The 16,995-nt window shown below is 30.4% G+C and overlaps 1 protein-coding gene across 1 annotated transcript; it reads left to right on the forward strand.

The window, feature by feature from the left end:
• Positions 1-4,938: 4,938 nt before the first annotated feature.
• Positions 4,939-15,640, forward strand: LOC146920563 (uncharacterized). The gene is made up of 22 exons (XM_085713988.1): positions 4,939-5,073; positions 6,245-6,372; positions 6,878-6,969; positions 7,069-7,140; positions 7,407-7,452; positions 7,613-7,681; positions 7,840-8,006; positions 8,590-8,739; positions 9,506-9,652; positions 10,015-10,075; positions 10,249-10,505; positions 10,661-10,792; positions 10,883-11,011; positions 11,263-11,349; positions 11,473-11,592; positions 12,718-12,865; positions 12,952-13,077; positions 13,326-13,460; positions 13,924-14,063; positions 14,152-14,292; positions 14,890-15,240; positions 15,334-15,640. Exons 2-22 carry the CDS (start codon positions 6,288-6,290, stop codon positions 15,415-15,417), a joined length of 2,739 nt encoding a protein of 912 aa, XP_085570114.1. The 5' UTR covers positions 4,939-5,073; positions 6,245-6,287; the 3' UTR covers positions 15,418-15,640.
• Positions 15,641-16,995: the final 1,355 nt, after the last annotated feature.

The following is a 16,995-nucleotide window of genomic DNA, read 5'->3' on the forward strand; positions in this document are numbered from 1 at the left end:
AGCGTTCAAATTAAAACCGATAAAAAATTAAACCGTAAACCAATATAAAAAAACCTAAATCGTGCAAAATAGAATATTATTTTATGTGTTTAGATGATGTTTTGTGAAAACTACATGGATCAGATTTCATATCACTTTTTTAAAGCTGAATCAAACTGCATAAGTAAATTTTAATAATTATTGTTTATTTTTTATTTAACAGTAAAAGACTTATAACATTTAATTCATAATAGTATGTTGGATACATGATGGAATATTACCATGCGAAAAATACTAGATATAAATGTGGCCACATTTTCTAAAACATGAACAATTTCATTTGCTTGACTTCTTATTAACTCGACATTAGAGTTTGTAAAAAAAAAAAAAAAAAACTAAAAATACTCGTACATCCCTAAGGATATCACCAAATTTTGAATGATCTAGTTTCTTGTTGTGGAGCTTGTCCACCATTGTCTTCGCATCCATTTCAAAATCAACTTCACTCAAGTGTAGATCCTTCGCCCACTTTAAAGCTCGCAAGAGTCCCATAGCTTTACCCAGCTCAACATTGAGAACCGGTGTGATCCATTTTGTTTTTCCTATGATATAAGTATAGATTCCTACTTCATTTATAGATTTAGAAAAGGAAGCGTGATGTTGCGTTTATTTCTTCTGACACTTGTATTCTCCCAAATGAAGTTATTTATTTTTAGGTTAAATATGTATTTTTGTCTTTATAAATATATCAATTTTTCGTTTAATCCCCCTAAATTTTTTTTTTTTTTTTTTTGAAGAAAATCCCCCTAAATTTTTTGTTAAACGTTTAGTCCCTAAAAAAACTCATCACCATAGCTTCATAGAATTATTCAATCTCCGTTTATGTTGTTTTAGCCTCTCTTTGACAACATGTTGTTTTAGTTATTCGTTCAAGTTCAAGAACCAATGCTCCTTGATAAATCATTGCTTCTCCACTCCATGGTGATTTATCGTGCCACACTCTACATAGCTTATAGCTCATTGATTTTTCTTTAAAAAAAACATCATTGATTTTGACTATCTTTGGTAAGTAAGTCTTGCATAGTCACAATATTATGGACACAAGTTTAGGCACACTCCCCTCAAAAAATAATTTAGGCACACTCACATGAAACTAAATATCAAATTAAGTTTTTGGTTATATTTTTAAATAATTAACAAAATAAAATGTAAAATTGATACCTTGTGATGTGTCTAAAAGAATTATATTTAGTGTTGTGACTATAGAAGAGTAATCCATCTTTAGTTTGTAAATTGTGTAATTTCGGACAGTTTCTTAGAATATTTCATGTACATTTTTTGAAATATATTTTTAAGAGGTATTATGATGTCCCTTAAAAAAAGAGGTATTGTGATATGTTAAATCTCGCGAGCTTAACACATTTGATAAAAATAATATATAATTTATTTAAGGATCGGAGTTTGAACCCTCACCACTCCACTTATTCACCGTAAAAAAATATGACTTTCTACATACTAGATTACTTGACTAAAAAAATCGACAAATAAAAAAACGAGATATTATGATATGTTAAATCAACAAGTGAATCTTCCAAAAAAGATTCCCCCAAAAAAAAAAAGAATGCATTCACTTCAACCACGTCTATTATTCTTATCTCTACCTATATAATTTAAATCACATGGTGTTTAAATTTGTATTGGTAATGAAAATTTGTATTGGTGATGTGATTCTCCACTCCATGGTGTTTAAATCACAAATATTAAATAATCAAAGAGTTTTTTTTTGGATTGTGGTGTCCGGACCTTGCATATATTATGCATTGTCTTTACCGACTGAGCTAAGTTCACAAAATAATCAAAGAGTTTATTTAACATGTTCAATATTACACATGTTAAAACAAATAAAAGTAGTAATTTTTTTATTAAAAAACAATAATTATTTTTTTTAGAAAAAACAATAATTATTTATTTAAAAGTTATATATTTAATATTAAATATACAAGTTTTAATCTAAATTTCCTATTTTTAACTCTTTAACTTATGTAAATTTTAAAATGATAAAAAAAAAAGGCAAAATTACACAATTAGTCCCTTAATTTAATTTTAGGTAACACTTTCGCCCTTTATTTTTTTTTGTCACGATTTAGTCCTTATGTTATAAAATGACAATATCTTATCATTTTATATGAGATTTTTTCAATGAAATTTAATTTTCTAGGCTTGTATGATGACGATTTGCGTTTGTCTATGAGTTTGATGAATTTTTTTTTGGAGTTTTTGATTATTTTTTACATAAAAAAGGATAACTATGTTGTTATTTTATAACATAAAGGATTAAATCATGACAAAAAAAAAAGATAAAGGACGAAAAATGTTACCTAAAATTAAGTTAAGGGACTAATCGTGTAATTTTGCCTAAAAAAACTAGGTTTAAATGTGTGTTTAGTCCCTACATTTTCATCCAATTTTGGTTTTGGTCCCTACACTTTTTTTTGTTTGGCATTGGTCCCTGCACTTTATAAAACTTTTGGCATTAGCCCTTCTGTTAAGTATCTGTTAAAAAAAAACCAAAACTAACGGTGTGTCACGTGGACCAATCATGGCACGCCACATGGCACACTAAAAGACAAAAAAAATCAACTTTTTAACTTAAAAATATCATTAGTTCCTGCACTTTCAAAAATTTTTTATATTAGTCCCTGTACTTTGGTATTGGTCCCTGAATTTTTATTATTATTTTTAAAAAACATTCAATGAAATTATTAAGTTTTATTATTGTTTTGTTCATTATTTTTATTGGATTAATCATAAAAAAATCAAAAAAATATTTTTAAAAAAATTGATTAAAGTTTAATAAAAGATCAATAAAAGATTTTTTTATTTTATTTTTAAAAAGATTTTTTTTTAAAAATCTTTTTAAAGAGCAAAATATCTTACTTATACCTTCTATTTGACAATAAATATCTTAGCTTTTTTTTTTAAAGGGTAATAAATATCTTACTTAACTCTACTACTTTTTATATAATAAATAAACTTTTTTAGAGTAAAATGTGTAGTAATTCCAATGTGGATCATTCTAATGATTTTTTTTATACCAAAAATGATCAAGTTTATCACCGGCTAACTAAATCAAATTATATTATAATCTTCTATCATAGATCATATTTCAAACCTCAAATGGGGATGCAACAATCCTTGCTCATGCGACACAGTACTCGAGTTATATAGTGCATTGCTTTTGGACAACGACTTAACATTCACACTATTATGTATTTGATCCATGTTATAGAGATTCAACAAATTATACGATGGTTGTCAATGTCTTATACACCTCTCTCATTTGTTTATGTTGGTTCATGTCATAGAAATTCTATTTTTGTAAGTAAAATATATTATTGGGGTACAAATTGTGCTAACAACATTTATATTTATTAAACGTACTTATTACAAGTAAAATCGTGATTGTTAAGCAAAATATAATGTTATACAATTGTTATTTTTCAAGTTAATTTTTATTAAACTTTCTTATTTTTTAAAGAAGTTTTTTCTGATTTTATTTTTTTTATGATTATTCTCAATAAAAATAAGGCTTAATAGCAGTTTTCGCCCCCTAAGCAAAAAAACTACAAAACTGCCCCCTAAGTTTTGCAACTGTAGCAGTTTTGGCCCCCCAAGGCAAAAAAAAAATAAAAAAAATAACATGTGTCACCTCAATTAGGGTGTCACGTCAGCGTAGGCCGAGTCAAAATTGGTCTTAGGGGCCAAAACTGCCACAGATGCAAAACTTAGAGGGCGGTTTTGTAGTTTTTTTTTTCTTAGGGGGCCAAAATCACAACTTTGGAAAAGTTAGAGGGCTAAAACTGCTATTAAGCCTAAAAATAATGAACAAAACAATAATACAGTAGAAACTCTTTAATTTAATACTCGGTAAATTAATAAACTCTCTAAAATAATAAATTTGTCCGGTCCCGACTTGGGCCAATGTAAAAAATTGAAAAACTCGATAAAATAATAAGATAATAATTTTTCGGGAGATCCCTTTATAATTTTCGGTCCCAAGAAAATCATAAATTAATAATTCATAGAAACTGAAAAAAAAAACATTAAGAATACATTGAACACATTTGTTCCTCTTGTTTACATTTGCTGCACTTCAAAAGTCATTATTGATTTCCAATGCATATGAACACAGTAGTTACTAATTTACGTTGAGTTCCAAGGTTCGCTGCAACGTAATTCTAAGAGGCATAGACTAATTTGCCTTTTTGTTTGGTAGGTACAGTGTAATTACTTAAAAACTCTTTAAATTAATAATTATTAATTTATCGATAAATTAATAACTCTCTAAATTAATAAATTTCTCCGGTCCTGACATTATTAATTTATAGAGTTTTAACTGTAATTTCATTGAATGTTTTTTTTAAAAAAAATAAAAAATCAGGGACCAATACCAAAATGCAGGGACTAATATCAAAAAATATTGAAAGTGCAGGGACTAATGATATTTTTAAGTTAAAAAATAAAGAATAAAATAATAATTAAAAAGTTGATTTTTTTGTCTTTTAGTGCGCCACGTGGCGTGCCATGATTGGTCCATGTGGCACACTGTTAGTTTTGGTTTTCTTTTTTTTTTTTAACAAATACTTAACAAAAGGATTAATGTCAAAAGTTTTATAAAGTGCATAGATCAATGCCTAACAAAAAAAAAAATGCAGGAACCAAAGCCAAAATTAAATCAATGTGGAGGACTAAACACACATTTAAACAAAAAAAACTATAATTAAAACTCAAAGTGAAGGATGCAATGTAACGGTGGAAGTAAAAAGTACATTAACGTCAAAAGTAAACGTGGGAAAATTGGTTGTTTTAAAATTCAAATCCAAATCCAAATTTCATTCCATTTTTATACTACACATATTTCCATATTCTCACACTCTCTTTCTCTTACCTTTTCCTCTTCAACATGTTTTCTCATCTTCTCTTTGAGTCTTTCACCCCCACAAATATGCAACCTTCTTTCACCTGTCACCATCTCCTTCAAAAATCAAGAGACCCTCTCTCCATTACAAGTTGTGGTTGAGCTCATGGAACAAAGTAATGGTTCTTTCCCCTTTTTTTTATATTTTTTTATCTTAAGATCTTGGTTGTAGATCTATTTTTTAACTTTCTAAACACCACAAATTACCACTGCTCACAACATTTTACCGAAAATTGTTTGTTGTTATTATTTGGTGTTTGTAGAATGTAGAGTAAGAGAGTTCAGTTAAGCTCTCTCTCTTTGCGGATTCATAACATTTTAGTATTAAAATATAATGATATATATAGTTATTGATAGATAATATAATTTATTGGTGGAATCGATTTAAATCGTGAACAATTTTTGGGTGGACACAAAGATTTAGATCCTCTGTTTGATCACACACATATAAAAATGAAAAAGTTAAAAAAAATAAATAATTAAATAATCACTAACTTTCAGATAATTATAGCATGTCTACTTTTGTGTGTGTGATTAAATAGAGGGTCCAAATTCTTGCGTCTATCCAAAAATTATTCATAGCTGAGCCACGCCACATTTAAACAATAGTGATCCACTATTTATTAGATATTATTATTAGAAAAATATAAATAAATGATGTGTAAAAGTAAGATACAATTAGTTACTACTATTAAAAAAATTAGTGTCGATGTTATAGTCTTATAGATGCTTTTAATTGGCCACAATCTCAAATTAACATTATTTGAGCACTCTCATATGTAAATAAAATAAAAAAGAGAAATAATTAATGAAATCATTTCATTCATTTGTTTTTAAATTTTTATTTCCACGTGTGAGCGTCCAACTAATTTGAATTTGGAGTTTTTTTAATTGACGAAATTTGAATTTGTAGCTGTGCATGTTTTCAAATTTAATAAAATTAGCAACCCACTTTCTCCGGGGAAGCAAGGAGAAACGCGGGAACTCTCTTCTTCTCATCTCTAACTGATCAGTGAACTTCTCATTTCCCTCACTCACGCTTTTATTCCATCACATTTTGAAACCCTTTTCACATCAAAATTCACTCTCTCTCTCTCTCTCTCTCTCTCTCTCACACACACACACACACTCTTTCTCTCTCACTATATCGTCATCTCTTCTATCATTTTCCCTCAACAACGATGAATGAAGACGTTGAGTTAGTAACACAAAATTTCTTCTCCACTTCACAATTTCAATTCTACTTGCATTTTAATCGATTGATGAGTTTCTGTTCCATTTTCTTAGATCGGAAGAATCTGTCAATCAGTTGCAGCTGGTACCAGCAGATATGGTTATGGAAGAAACGAACAATCACATGCAGTTTATTGAAGATGAAGAAGACATAGTTATGGAAGAGGAATCTATCAACAAACGTAATTTCTCTCAATTCTATTTTTGTATTTGTGATTTCCGTTTTGCTACATCAACGTTCAAAAAAACTGATCTCTGTATTTGAATTTTTGTCTGTAACATATAGCCTAGTAGTAGTTTCATATCATAGTAGTACTTTCTATATTTGTTTCTCTACTCGTCATTGAGAATTTCCGTATAATATAGTCATATCCTCAACTCAATAGTATAGGTTTTCTGTCACACCGGTTTTTCGAAAATTTTGGCTAGTTAGCTTATTATGTTTAATTTGATAATCATAGCCTAATTTCAGATCTAACTCCACTGATGATGATGATTATACAATTCTAAGTCACTTTTCCACTTAATAAATCTATTAGAATGGTAAAATCATTATCAGTGGTATGTAACTATGTATATGCTTTTGTTCTCTCGGTTTTTTAATTTAAATTTTGGCTAGTTTAACTTGTACGTTTCATTGAACAATCATGTTTTGTCTCCTACTGACAACAATGTGCATCTTCATAGTGATTTCTCAAGATATTGGCGCCGACGATGTGAAGAAGCTTCTGGATGCAGGGATCTTTACCTGCAATAGCTTATTGCTACAAGCAAAGAAGGTTTAGTTTAACTTTAAACACGTTTCTGATTTGGATATCTATAGATGTGGAATTACTTTGCACTTAAATAGCTTTGTTATTATTGATATTTTTCTGTAGAACTTGACTCGAATCAACGGTCTATCTGAGGAAACGGTTGATAAAATCTGGGAAGCGGCTAAGAAGCTTCTGGTTAGTAAATTGTAAAATCTGAAATCTAAGCTACTTAGAATACTATTTCAACACTTTATAATTCGATCTTTCTATTAATGGCACAATTCTGGTTATATCACCGGAAGTGATTTGATCCTCATATTACGTTGTTTAATTTGCTTGAAGTTTTTTGAATTATAGATTCCATTTTGATCTTCTTTATCTTAAACATCATAGAAATTTTGGTGGTCTTCCTCATGCTTAAGTTCCTCTTAATTACTTGTATTTAAATTATGTGTTTGCAGAGAAAATTTGAGGTTCGAATTGCAACCGGAAGCCAAGTGCCCGAAGGTGACTTTTTAATAAAAGACACTTTTGTTTAATCATCTTGCACACAAACTATATTATTGCAAACAGTGCAGACACACATACTATATTTTATTTTTGATAAGTCATGCACACACTATATAAGTAATCTAATTTAAATGTTCTATATTTTATAATTGAGCAGAATCGAACGTTACAGCTTTAAGACGTCATCTTAAGCTACTCTCTTGGCCTACACACCCTAATAAAATAGGTACATTTTGTGCCAAATACATATATTATCGATTAGTACTCTTTATTATTATTATTATTATTATTATTATTATTATTATTATTATTATTATTATTATTATTATTATTATGGATTAATGCTCTTTTTTCCTACAACCACTCCTAATTTCCTAAATACAGATGAGTTGCGTGCTATTGAAAGTTTGTTCCAAAAAAGTCCAGCAGAACTTAAACCGTACAGTTATATTCTTGTGGAAAGACTCCGGGGGCTTGTGAATAATGAAGACGGACAGATTCGGAACTTAGCTTATGATGTTTTTGAACTGGTCTTTCCACATCTTGATGTGGTACTCTCTTTCACTTTCGATAAAAGTGTTTCTTCGAGTAGTAGAGTAATAGTAGTATACTCTAATTTTAAAAGATTTCATTCCAAGCTTATTATTTTAATTTCCAATTTATCTTTTTGATATGATCTAATTAATCTAATATGAATATAGATATTTTTTTTTGCTTATATGAATATATATTTTTTATATCTTTCACTTTCTGATTTTAGCACATTTAGCTATTCAAATAATAATCTGTTCACTAGTTATTTGTTTAAGAAAATTATATTTTTCCTAACAGATTTAATCACTTGAACATCTTTCAGTAGCAGTCATGGTTTCCATATTTAAGATAGGGAGGTCATAAATAGAATTTATAACTTCCCCATGGCTTCTCTAATTTCAATTCAGGATGTTGGAATTTATTATGGGACACTAACACTAAACAGCTATTTTTATATTTCAAGAAAAAGTGATATTTATGACAACAATAACACTAACACTAAAGGATGTTGTAATTTACTTATTATGGGACACTAACAATGTTTTTCCCCATTGTTGACAACTCCTTCCTTCGTTAATGAGGTCTGCCTATATTTTGTAGGAGGATCAACAGATGCTCACCCGGAGGATGATGGGATCAATTTTGAATGCAATGCAACATTCAAAGTTAGATATTCAAAGCACATCATTTGAATTTTTAAGCCATATTCTTTGGCTGAACGCCACTTTATTGCTTTCTGATGCAAAAAAGGTAGTGCTATGTTAGATTGGTTTCCCTAATTTCATTTACATGTATAATATGTTCATTCATGTTAACATTATTTTAGAGTATCTTAAATTATCTCATTCAATTAGTTCTTTTCTTACATTAACTCTTAATATTAGTTATCTTGTTACTTGGTTTAAAATGAACCGTTTCTCTATTGAACTAGGATCTGGAGTCTGGTATTGGTATAAACATGATTTAGTTGGTGCTTAATCCATTTTGTATCATCGAATCTTACAATCATTTTAAAATTGTTATTCTTTTTCTTTCTTAAATTTAAACTCAATAATATCAACAATGTGAATGTATTTCAATTTCACATGGTTTTCTACAATTGGTTCTGTGTTTTCATCTATTTATTTATTTAGTTTGAAGTCTGTTATTTCATTCTATTCTCTTCATCTATATACTTTATTCCTTAAAACTTTTGTGAGTTTAACTTTACATCAGTCTTGTTGGAAATAGAACCACGTTTTTTTTCCACTCCCAAATAGTTTAGATTTATTATAGAGGAAGTAGAATAAGTTCCATGCATCTAAGGGAATAGGTATAGCTTAATTTCTCATCTTGTAAATTGCATATGACATCTATTATCCATGTAATATTTATGTGTATAAATCAAACGGTTTTTTTACAAGAGCATTCAGAAAATGTTTTCTCTTGCTAATTTTCACAGTCTTGTGATTATATTTGTTACATTCCTATACTGGGAGTTTAGAAATCCATATAATGTTGTTTGCATTGTTTGCAGATTTTCCAGAACTATAAAGATTTTTTTGGAAAAATCTTGCAATTCATTAAGGATCAAAAAACGAATCTAAAGGTTTCTCTGCCTGGATTGATCAGATGCTTGTCACATCTTGTTAAGAATGATGTAGAGAATGATTTGCTTGACAAGGTATATCTTGTATTCTATTAACATTGAATTTTGGTGAGTTTTTGTTACCTGAAACAACAGTACATTGGTCATTCTTTTTAAACTGCTGAATATCTTTGCATCACATAAACATATTTTGCATCTTAGCATTGCATCTTAATATTGGTTGAGTTACTTGCGAAATCGTAATACTCTTAGCTGGGTATGAGTAGCTTGGCAGATATGATTAAATTTTGAAACTATGGTATGTCACTTTCGGTCTTGTGAAACGTATCAAGACTCTAGCTACATATTCTATATTTTCCACCGTGATTTAGGGAGCCCATTATTTATATATTGATGTTGCATTCAATTTATTTCTAAGGCTTTCTCTAATCTAATAGGGGGATATTGGAGAGAGGCTATTGCATGCTTGTGAAGATGATAGCTTTATGAGCTTTAATGGTAAGTTAAATTTAGAAATTAGAATACAATTTAGATTTCGGATGAAATGAATAATTGAATGGTGTTGTATGAGTTGCAAGATTTTCAATTATCTAAAAGGTTTTGTTAATCTTTTATGTTCTTGATGATTGTTTAAATATTGTGTTTATAATGTTTATTTACTATGTGTGTAGGTTTATCTCGTAACATGAAGGATCTAATCCCATTATTAGTTGACAGTTTTCAACGACTGATTCCATCAGCTACAGAATGCCTTGATGAGCTGACTTTTGGATGTTTGACATCTATTCTTCACTGCATTGATTTAATTGTCATATACTTTAAGACGACAAAAGACCTAAATTCTCAAAGTGGACCAGAGGTGGCTGCATTCTTGGGGAACCTATTTCATCACTTTCCCATTCATCTAGTCACTAATTTTCTAGATAAGGTACATACTATTGATCACTTAATCATTATAATGGTTTGGTTAACCTTTATTGTTGTGTTGTTGAAGTCCCTTTCGTTTTTAGTATTGGATGTGCAATAGTATGTAATATTCCATTGATTTCAAATAAGTTAATTATTTCTTCCTTTGTTTTGTAGGGGACTAATGATAAATTGCTTGACCTTAACTTTTTTATTTCAAAAATATTTTTGGAATTAAATGAATGGATTTGCCTTAATTCATTGTTGGAGAAGTATCTAGAATTTGTTGAAAGCGCATTACTTGGAAAGGTCTGACTGATACACGACTAAATGTTTCAAGTTTTATATTTGAAAAGCAATGGACAAACATCTGATTTTGACTTGTATTTTAAAATGCAGTTCTGCCAGGTTTCTGAGTCTGGTAATGCTGTATGGGAAAGACATTTATCACAGCTTATCCCTTTTGTTTCTAAACTTATTTTACATGGAGCAAACAACAACAGCAATAGGGCATCTCGTCTACTACCGGTTCGACTTGCCTTGATTATAATAATTTATTTGCATTGTTTGGACATTCTGATTTCTCACTCGATTTCTTTTTCTTTTTTTATTTTACTTATAATAATTACCATAAAAATTTTATATCAAAATGGTAAGGGAATGATATTTTCCAAAAACACAGGTTTTACATTATTGTACCGTGCTGTGTGCGTTTTTTCTTTAAAATAGAACTTTGGAAACCACTATTGTGACATGGGATTTGTTTGTTACTCTTGCAGGCATTGACACATATTTTCACAGTAAGCATGCCTGTTTCCTTGTTGAAATTGACATGTCTTCATGCTATTAAAGACATGCTCTCGCATGTGAGTCTGGCTTTTTCATTTCTATCCTACAGATATGAAATTCTTGCTTTTTAGATAACATTTTTGATGCCTCTGTCCTCCATTTTCTAAGTTAGTTTGTTTGTACTTTTGATTTAAATTTAGATTCACGAGAGCTTTCCTTTTCAAGAAAAGTCAGAGTATCTAAAAGCTTTACATGCATGGATGTTAGAGCTTACTGAGTTGCTGTTGAAAATTGGATATAATCCAACTGACTACTCTTTGGTAATAATTATTTCCAATTTCAAAAACATATTGCAATACAGTATCAATTAAGGACTTAAATGGATAAGAGAAAGAAGATACTGAATAACATCCATTACTCTATTGAATGGTTTGAGAATACAGCATCAGTTAAAAAATTGATGAAATGCCTTACTAAAAAGTTCAAAAAATTTCCTTTTAGTACTGTCAATGGATATAGAAATGGGGAGAGAGGAAGAAAGAGAGAGAGAGAGAGAGAGAGAGAGAGAGAGAGAGAGAGAGAGAGAGAGAAGGTGAGCGAGGAAGAGTGAGAATAGGGGAAATCGGCGGTGTCAACAGTGAGAGGAGGGAAGTTTGGGTAGTGCGAAGCTTCGTGGGGAGGGAGTGGGTAAGAGGTCAGGCCTCCATAGCATGACCTTAACGGTTCACCAACTTTCCGGTTATGATGACACACTCGAGGAGTAATAAAGTGATTCGTAAAGGAACAACGTTGGTTTGGAATGTGACCTTATGGGTGTTATGGAGTGTGAGAAATGGTAAACTCTTCAAGAATAAAGATTGTGAACAGGAAGAAGTGATCGAGAAAATAAAAGTGGTGTCTTGGAAGAGGTTCCTTAGTAGAATGGCGAAGAGCTCTTGTTTATGATACGAATGGTGGTGGAACCCAATTTTGTGCTTTGCCTTATGATGCGTTTGCAGGCGGTCTGTTTTGGTGGTCTTGAATTGGAACGCGCGGTTTGGTGGTGGCATACCTGGTCTGTTTTGGACCTCTGGTTTGGTATTAGGTTTCTCACCTGGGAGTCTTTATACGTCTCCTTCTTCTGTTATATGCATTTGTAATAGTGGTATTGTAACAATATTGTTCTTCTTTACACCTTTGGCATGTCTTATGCTAGAGATTGTTTAATAAAATTTGCGGTTTAAAAAAAAAAACAAGAAGCTTATATAGGCATTTCCTTTGAATTAGTCAAAAACTGATCTAAAACATAAAAAACTAACTTAACCAAGTGCATGCAACATTATTAAAACTAACTTAACTAATGATCTAAAAATAGAAAGTAAAAGAGCATATTATATTATAATAATGACAGATTAATTATTAATGTCTTGTAGCATTTACATTCTATATTTCAATGTTCAATATAGCTTGTCATACAAGTTCTGCATGGCATGGGAAAAGTGGCTGTGAAAGATTCATCGCTTCGACACTCGTATGACAATATACAGTACCAACTCCATGATTTCTTTTGCATACGTCAAGAAGAAGAAGAAGACGAAGAAGAAGGAGGAGGAGGTAAACATAAACCTGAACATGCTTTAACATTGATAAGTTGATAATATGCTACTTGGCCTCTAATTCTTTCAACTTTTATCTTGCAGAGCCTATTCTTTATGGTCCTTTTCTTTTTCTTCCAAAAGATACTCAGGAGCTATTTTTATGCTGTGTGGAGTATTTTTCTTGGTTGGACACGCCAATTTTGAATTCTCTTCTATGCTTTTGCACAAGTGAGTTTTCTATGGTTTTCTAAAATTTCACCTAACTTCATTTTTTATCTTTTCTCCATATATTTTTCACTTGATAAGTTAGCTCATGTTATGATTTGTATATACATGATATGGATTATTTTTTGCTTGATAGTTTTCACTTGGCATTGTATTTAATTATGTTTTAACTTGGATTTATATGATATTGAAGATCTATGGGTTAAAGCTTATCCATATTAATTTTGCCTTTTGCTTTTTGTTTGCTGCAGCTCTTGATGTAGATCCTGATATGCTCATTCGGATCATAGAGGTGGTCAATTCTTTTAATACGGCTACTCAAATGAGAATTGAAGATTACGTGAATTTCTTCATAACATTGATCTCCCAGTTCAATGTTTCTTATGGTAAGTTGCAATGATTAACTTTTTGTTTTGTCTACCCTCTTCAATGTGAATGATAATAAATGATTGGATGTAGGTTAAAATTAGCAATGCAAGATTTCATATTTCAGTTTTTAAAAATTAATTGTTTGATCTGCCCTATGAATGATCATAAAGGGTTTGGACATATGGTTCATTGCTAACTTTCATCCACACCAAAGCTAAGTTTCAGTCTGCCACTCTTGTTAACCACTGGATAACAAAATTATATAGTCGTATTCACATGTTCTTGATCTATTTTATTTGATGAATGATTAACTTACTAGGCAGATATTTAAAAAGTTTGACTTAGTTATTTTGGATTATTTAATTAGTCATGTTTGATATCATTTTGTCTTAAAAAATGTTATTCTTTAAACCTACCTTTAGGGTATTCTTTTGGCCGCCTAAGGAATGTTATGTTTTATTTTTTTTTTTAACTTTGCAGGAGTTGGTTACATTGATATGAAGAATGATGCCCCCCAACAAACTTTGAAGAAGCTGATTGATGTCATTTGTTGTTACATGTCACAGAAGAAGGGACACAATTATCTTCTTCTTGTAGAGAAAAAGATAATTAAGGAGATAGTAAGTTGATCTGATTTTTATTTGACTATTTATTGTCCGTTGCTACTTTTCTCCGGTGCTTATTTGTTTTCTTTGTTTTTTGAATCAGCTGCTAAAGCCTTCTTCTCATAATGTTGCATGTCTTATAAAGATCCTTGTTACGCTATATTCTAAGCTTTCAAGGCTTTCTGGTGAAAGTATTATCGCTCTAAGCTACTGTATTTCCGAATTTCTGATGGAAGCTGTGAAGGTAAAGATACTCTTAATGTTTTCATCTACCCATTTCATTTCTTATTGGGGTTTAAGGTCATGGTTTAATAAAATTAAACCTTGGTTTTTTGGTCTTCCTTATTTATGTTTTGGAAGTCAGTGTATTTTGGTATTTGAAATATTATGAATCGATTATTTATTATTGATTGATGCGCATCTTTGCTTGGTTTAAGCGGCTGCAATGCAAGAATTAATGATTATGTATGAGTTTTTGTTGCTGTAATGAGATGTTTATAAGTTGACATTGCATTTTTTGACGAAATTTGACACATTAGGTGCAGGGATTGGTGTGTTGTTTTTGAAAACGGGTGTATCACTGTTTTGCAAATTAGGCGTTGTTTTATTTTATATGCTGTCGTGGGGTCTGTGGGCATGGAGTTTTAAGCTCTTTATATCTTTGTAAACTCTTGTTTACAGTTAGGCACCTGGAAAAAGATATAAAATTATTGGTTGACATGACATCTTACAATTTTTAACAAATAATCAATCAATTTTTTCCTACTTTTTGTAGTTTTCTTATTTTGGTTGATATGATCTGAGTTGTTGATCATAAATTTAATTGTCAATTGTCTCACAGCGCATTCAAGTGGAAGATTATGAGAAGTTTATTCACTGTGATCAAATCTTTCCTGGGTTTTATTTTTTGGAACCTTGCTTTTCATTGTTTAGTCAATGCCCTGAGCTTTTGAGTAATGCTTTGAAAACAATGGCATCAACTATAAGATATGATGAATTAAAGACAATGACATCAGGCAAAGGTTTCTACTTGGTAACTGAAGACACTTATAAAGAGATGAGAAATTGTTTGACAAGGGCAAATGTCATTACATCTGTAATTGTGTTGATGAGTAAAGACAATAGCTTAAAATCTATGTCTGTCTTCAAAAACGAAATTGATTACATCATAGATGAAGTTCATCTCTTGCAGGTAAAGTCGTAAGTGTTGTTTAGCTTGTTTTGTTAATGTTTGTTTTTCAAAATTTATTGTTGCTTTTTTTGATCATTATATTTGTGTTTGCAGTCATCTGAGCAGGTTATTAGTTTCACAGATGAGGAAAGGCATGCAATACAATTTATATTGGATCAACTCAGAGATATCATCTGAGTAGAAAAGTTTCTTATATTGGACCGATGATGTTATTTGAAGTTTTTAGTAAACCTTGGTACCCTTTGACATTTATGTTTTTGAAGTTTTGCTTGGTGACATTATTGTGAGAAACTTTGGTGTGATGTTAATTTGGATGTAAGTTTGTAATATGCATTTGACACTTATTCCAGTTGTTACTGATGTAGTCAATTTAAAATAGGCTATGATTAGTGTTGACAAAGCTTGTTGTATATGGTCCACCATGCGGTGCCAATTGGCTTGTATATGGTTCACGGTTGGGCTTTTGGAGAAAACCACACCCAATGGGTGACATTGGCCAATCACAATGTCACAAGTGACCTTTTTCTCTTTCTTTCACAAGTACTTCCCATTTTGATTAAAATTAAGTTATAAGTAAAATAATTTACATTTAAATACATTTATGTAAAAATGAATTAAACTATAGATTTAAGTTATAAGTTTATTCTAGAGTGAGAAGCTATGATTTTTAGCTTCATGTATAATCAAATTCTAGAGAATAAAATCAATTATACTCTTTTTATATGAATCAAACATATCAAAATTTATTTCTACACTTCTAAAATTAATATTGCCTCGTCCAAAAGTGAAACATACACTTAGTTCTACGCTTGCTTTATGCTTCTAAAATTAATCTGAGTTAACTATTCTTTGGACCACAATTTTTACTCTAAGCCATACTTGTAAAAATGCTTAATCGGTTATACTTTTACGACCACTACACCCACGCTTATGTTTAAGAGAATTCTTTTAAATATTGGCAATCATCAGTTTATCTATAACAATTATATTAAATTACTTATCTTAAGATTTATTTTTATTCATTTCATCAGAAAAGAATAGTGCTTAAAGGCATAAAGGTTGCTTTTGACGAAAACTCACCAACACCGTGGCTATATGGAAAACGATGTTGGTTATAGTCTTCACCATTTTTCTCTTGAACTTTTTAACAGAACAAACTCAAAAAAACACATACCGACTTGATACAACCAACATCTCTTGAACTTTAAGTATTTGTTATACTTTGCTTGTCATGTTGCTTAAAGTATAACAAATACTCAACATTTTATGATACAATATAATATTTTGCATCCCACTTGATTAGATTAGATTAGATTTTAGCTGTGAATAAGAGATTGGCCATGGAAACCTTGTACTTATGAAAGTGGAAATAATGAAGAAGATCAACAGGCAAAAATGGTGGTCAGTGTAAAGGATATTTTAAAGAAAAACAATAATAAATAAATGAAAAAGCTATGGATTTTTAAGTGCATGAGCCAAAATATGGGTTTAGAGGCGCGTTTCCATTTTTTCGTATAACTTAGAAATTTGCCACCAATTATCTCAAACTAACGTCTCACTGAGCGTGTCAATTTCTTGACGTGTAAACCTTTCCTTCAAACAAGTGAACAAGACAGATCAATCTATCCGAGTTCCTAGTGATAGATTTAAGAATACAAATGTTCTATTAGGGTGCAAGAAACATTGTGGACGACATTATCAAAGTAAAATGAACAAGAAAATGAAAAATACATGCACAGTGCGTGCAAAAGTAAA

Source organism: Medicago sativa, chromosome 5 (genome assembly GCF_051527215.1).
Source record: "Medicago sativa cultivar Bolivia chromosome 5, Bolivia_mono, whole genome shotgun sequence".
In the NCBI taxonomy this organism is placed as follows: domain Eukaryota; kingdom Viridiplantae; phylum Streptophyta; class Magnoliopsida; order Fabales; family Fabaceae; genus Medicago; species Medicago sativa.